This window comes from Lissotriton vulgaris, chromosome 10 (assembly GCF_964263255.1).
Source record: "Lissotriton vulgaris chromosome 10, aLisVul1.2, whole genome shotgun sequence".
Lineage (NCBI taxonomy): Eukaryota > Metazoa > Chordata > Amphibia > Caudata > Salamandridae > Lissotriton > Lissotriton vulgaris.
Genome location: NC_141698.1, coordinates 45,623,189 through 45,628,907, shown reverse-complemented (window position 1 = coordinate 45,628,907; position 5,719 = coordinate 45,623,189). Strand labels below are relative to the sequence as shown.

Genomic DNA, 5,719 nt, shown 5'->3' with positions numbered 1-5,719 from the left:
ATATCTTCACTACCCCACCTGTTTTTTCTTCTTCATCTCAGACTGCTGAGTAGAAGAAGACACATTTTCGAAGAAACATGAAGATTCCCAGGCTGTTGTCAACCAAAGGGGTGTCCTCGGCCTCTTTCTTGATCTCCACATCTTCTTTTCCAAGGAAAAAACTTCATGGTAACACGCTTATGCAAATCTCCTCATAGGATGTTTAACTACCTGAGCCAAAGTTCCAATAGTGGCACATTAAAAGGTGTTTGAAGGTCTTTTTAAAGGTCGCATTACAAAGTGCATAACATGCTGGGTTGATGGTGCTGTTGATGTAGCAAAGCCAATACCCAATCGACCACATTGTCTCAGGCACACATATCTGGCAGAACGTACTGATTAGGACCATAACATTGTATGGTGTCCAGGTGATGAGGAAGGCCATCAAAATAGCAAAGATTGTCTGAGTGACTTTTTTTTCTCTGGATGCCTGTTGATGCTTCTTCCTGATTTGAATCTGTGTGCTTGTGGCAAATGTGCAAGCCAAATTTGATGTACTACTCTTTGGCAAAGCATTGGACACATCTGCTGGCAAAATCTCAACATCTGTAATACACTCACTGCTGGTTTGCTCAATGTCAGTTTTGCTGTTGTGTAGTTCGAATGCTTGATTTTTACACTGGTGAATAGGATTGTGGTTTGATACCAGAATCTCCTTGTCACATAGGAGTTTCTCTGTTGTGTTTTGCATGTTGCTAAGTGTGCTGGACCCTGTTGAGTTTTCCTTCTTCTCAGCAAATGGATTATATTCAATATTTACATTTGAATCCTTTGCCACCGTGGTCAATTGCTGGTCTTGAATGTAACTTTCTTCTACTAAAGATCTCTTAGGAAAGAAGTGATTTTTATTCTTAAGTTTTTTAACCTCATTTTGGCTTTTTCCGACTCTGCTCTTGCTAGCAATTGAGATATGTATGTACAGCACAAACATGATAACTATTGGTAAGTAAAAAGCCGCAATGGCAGTGCCAAATGTTACTGCTGGATTAGAAAAGAATTGAATGTAGCATGTGCCATCGGGGACTGTCCTCATACCAACAATAAACTGCCAGAACAAGATGGCGGGTGCCCAGAGTACAAATGACAGAATCCAGGCAGATGCTATCATCATACCGGCCATCTTGGTTGTCCTCTTCACAGGGTAGGTCAGTGGTTTGGTGACACAGAAGTATCTGTCAAAGCTGATGATAAGCAAGTGCATGACCGATGCATTGCTCACCACATAGTCAAGGGCTAACCAGAGGTCACACACCAAAGGCCCAAGCGGCCAATAACCTTTGATATTGTAGACTGAATATAGGTTCATAGAGAAGAGTCCAACAATCAGGTCTGCACATGCCAAGCTGAACAGGAAGTAGTTGTTAACAGTCTGCAGCTTCCCATTGACTTTGATTGACAGCATAACCAGAATGTTGCCCATCACAGTGACCAGGCTGATGGTGCCTGTGACAACAGCAATGAACATGTGTTCTTTTCTTTCATATTGCTCCTGTGGTGCTTTCAAGAAGGCCTCTGTTCCATTCCCTACTGTACCATTGTCTTTAGTGTGATTTCTCATTCCCATCTGCCAGTACTCATTGGAGATATTCTTCAGCTGCACTGTGGAAAAAGTAAAAGGATTTCCTTATCAAAATGTGCTTATATTTGACTGAAAAGGCATACAAGGACATAAAATCAGTACACGAAAATGTGTGACAGAAATAAAATTAGAATATATACAATCATCTTAACAAGGTCAATATGAGTTATTTGAACTGTGAGTGATATAATAATAGACAATTTATCACAAATTGATATATCAAAACATGTTAGAACAAAGTCTCACTTACTCACACAAACCAATTACCAAACAGATTATGACACAGACTTGCCAAATTCGACAACAAAGTTTTCTAAAAAGAGAGATTAAAGTTCCCCTTGTACCAAACAGCCTTCTACAAATTTTAGATTACTACAATAATTGGAAACTGAAGGGTTGCCAGAGATCCTCCTGGGTGTGTTACTCCCAGAGGGGCCGGCGATAGTTATTGCTCAGCGCTCTTAGCGTGAGGATAATTATCGCCGGCCAACTCTGAATTTTATTACGGAGATAGCATGCTATCAGCAACGCTTATCTCTAAAGTGATAAAATTCAGAGTGCAAGCTGCCAACTGTGCGATTATCGCTAGAAATCCAGGGATAATCACACAACCTTTGGCGATAGCTTGCTGATAGGGCCTCACATACTTAACCATGATATCCACCTTCCATAGGATATCATGGCTAAGTCAGTTTCAAAGCAGGCGTAAGGAAAGTAGCGATACCAGCGGTTATCGCTACTTTTTTTGTCGCTATGCTGCTTTGCATGAGGCTTGATAATAGGAGAAATGTTGCTTAGCGACATTTCTCCCGTTATCCTGGGGAGGAACGCCCACTTTGCATCTCATTAGAGATGCAAAGCTGGGCGTCAAGGGAAATGGTGATAGGGCAAACTTTCACGCGATAGCGTGACCTTGCTGATAAGGCGATAAAATAATCGCCACTTTTCGTCCAAAAACGAACGCTAAAGCAGCGATAATTTTTTATCGCCTTGCTGCTGATATGCCCCTAAGCTCCTCACTAAGACAATGGTGGTATTTATCAGACAGACATTTGAAAAAAGACAGCTAGACACAAGCTCATCCTTGCCTCTCTCTCCACATGGCCAACAAAAAGTGAGAGACACCAAACACTATGGACTGCCGGGTATCAATTTTTAAAGTTTCTGGATGCCACTATATCAACGTCGAGGCTTAAATTGCGGAAGAATGGAGGTATCCATTTCTGTCTGCTTCCTAAATATACTGGGCAAAAGAAAAGTAAATGGTCTACGTTTCAGTGGCTGCAAGACAAGAGAGACAGAGCCTATCAGCTTGGGATCTCACAGCCATTTGGACATAAAGGAATGAAGTGGCAGTATCCCTAGTTGGAATGTCAAGAAAATGTAGATTTTCCACAGCCTACTGAAAAGAAAATCTGGATTTTATTAAAGACACGGAGGCTAAGATTATGCAAACACCTTTTATTGCCAGCTCACACAGCAGCAACAATTATAAAGAATTTAGAACATTGAGAACATTCTGAACATCTCTATGTAACTCAGCACCAGGCAGCCATCTTCCTTCTTGTATTGGCGATGCGAACAAAGTAAACTTTAATCTTTAGAAATTCCTGTCGAATACATCCAGGAGAAGAAAGGTTAAATCCATAGACGAAATTGTCACTCTGAAAGAAAGAATAGATATATATTAGTTTACCCGGGCGGGTATACGTGGTGGGATAATCTTAGCCTCCGTGTCTTTAATAAAATCCAGATTTTCTTTTCAGTAGGCTGTGGAAAATCTACATTTTATGGCATGACACGGAGGCCAATATTATGCAGGTTTAAAGTGCATTCAATACATTGTCAATCTCATTACACATAGGTTTAAAATAGCAACTCTTGAACGTGCTCTCATTAGACCAGTCGGCTGCCCTTAAGATGTCTTGCAAGCTCCCACCCAGGGTGAAAGCTTTGGAGGCCGAGGCCCCTCTAAGAGAATGAGCTCCAAAAACAGAGGTATCTACACCTCCTTCAGCCATAACATCTTTCACCCACCTAGCTAAGGTAGGGGAAGAAATTGCTTTGTGAGGATTTCTGTGAGATATAATAAATTGCACCAAGTCTTTCCTCAAATTAAGGGTCCTCCTCTCATATTCTTTCAAACATTGGACCACACACAAAATAGGATTACCATGAAAGTAGGGGTAGAAAATGGTGGAGGAAAGAGTCTTACCGCCTGATTCATCATTCTCCCGTTTTGCGAGGCCCTAATAGCGATTCATAGCGAATCGCTATTAAGGACTCGCAAAACGGGATTCATGTAGGAATCGCAATATTTTTTGCGATTCCTACACATTCTTTATTTGCGATTAGCAAATTGCTAATCGCAAATAAGGAAAAACTCCCCATTCATTCCTATGGGCCAAAAGGCCCATAGGAATGAATGGTGAGTATTTCTTATTTGCGATTAGCAATTTGCTAATCGCAAATAAGATAGCGATTTGAAGGGTGCCAGGGGTGTCCAAAGGACACCCTGTAGCACCCCTCAAATGAAATTTTACACAGGTGTTGCACACACACATGTCCAAAGGACATGTGTGTGTGTAACATGCAACTCAGAAAAATGCATTTAAATGCATTTTTCTGAGTTTTCGCAATTTACCACGAGGTCTGACCTCGCGGTAAATTGCGCCTATAAATTTCGAATTCGCAAATTTAAACTGGATGTTGAATTGCATTTAAGGAATCTCAAATAGAGATTCCTTAAATGTCATTCCTCGCAAAATTGCGAGATCGCAATTAGCGATTTTTACATTTGGGATGCTGAATCCCAAATGCAAAAATCGCTCTCGCAAAGGGCCAGATTCTCAGAATCTGGCCCTTTGCGAGCGCTATTTCCTTTGATGAATCGGGCGGTTAGTCCTTCTTTTAAGATAGAAACAAACTCCTTCGTGCTGATAGGCCTTACCGTTAATGTTCAGAGCTCTAATATCAGACGTACGCCTAAAAGGAAACCAGGCATTGAAGTGTTTTGGGTTCATAAGAGAGTCTCTTGAGTGACAAATGACGATTATTACCCCAGTTGTCTAAAACTTGAAGGATTAATTTAACATCCCAAAGGGAGGTGTACTTTGGGACCAGGGGTTTAAGGACCCTAATGCTTCTCATAATTTTTCTCATTAAGGTACTTTGACCTACAGGAAGTCCATCTATTAAGGGGTGACCAGCAGAAATAGCTGACCTATAGATGTTAACTGTCCTATAAGATAATCCAGAATCAAATAGATCTGTAAGGTATTTTACTACATGTACTACATCAGTTGAAGAAATCAGCAAATCCATTTATTTCATGCCAGTCTATAAGCTTTTCTTGTACCATAGGCCCATGACTCAGATATGAGTCTGAAAGCTTTGGTGAAAGGCCAGGGATTTCCCACTGTCTCCGGAAATCTTCCAAGCCATCAGTGTGAGGGACCCTTCTTCTATTAGGGGATGTATTTCTCCTTGAGGGCCCAAGAGTAGGGTCTTGAATTGAGGGATTAATAGGGGAAAGTCTATTGACATTTCTAAAATTATAGGGAACCATGTCTGGGATCTCCAAAGTGGGGTGACCACTATTACTGTTTCTCTGAATCTCCGGGTATGTAAGAGGAATCTGGGTAGCATGACAAATGGCGGGAAGGCATATGGCCTCAGACCTCTCCAGTTCTGTAGGAAGGCATCCACGCCAGCAGCTTGAGGGTCCGGCTTCCAACTGAAAAAGTGAGTCAGTTGGGTATTCAGACTGTCTGCAAATAGATCCATGTCGAAAGGACCCCAAAGGTGATTGATGTAGAGGAATATTTTCCTGTCCAATTTCCAGTTGCTGGAATCTCTGAAATTTCTGGAGAACCAGTCGGCTACTCCATTGCTGAGGCCAGGTATGTGTTGTGCTACAACAGTAATCCCTCTGTTCAAACAGTAACCCCAGAATTCCTTTTCTAAGTCTGCTAAGTCTTTCGAGTGTGGACCGCCCATCTTGGACACATATTGGACTGCTGAGATGTTGTTCATGCAAAGCATCACGCAACATTTCATCTTCTCTTGAGTGAAACTCCGGACTGCATAGGAGCCCACTAG

The 5,719-nt window shown here is 41.6% G+C and overlaps 1 protein-coding gene across 1 annotated transcript; it reads right to left on the bottom strand.

Annotated features, from left to right (window-relative positions):
- Positions 1-202: 202 nt before the first annotated feature.
- LOC147684539 (muscarinic acetylcholine receptor M4-like) lies at positions 203-1,627 on the bottom strand. The gene has a single exon (XM_086939699.1). It carries the CDS (start codon positions 1,601-1,603, stop codon positions 203-205), a length of 1,401 nt encoding a protein of 466 aa, XP_086795825.1. The 5' UTR covers positions 1,604-1,627.
- Positions 1,628-5,719: the final 4,092 nt, after the last annotated feature.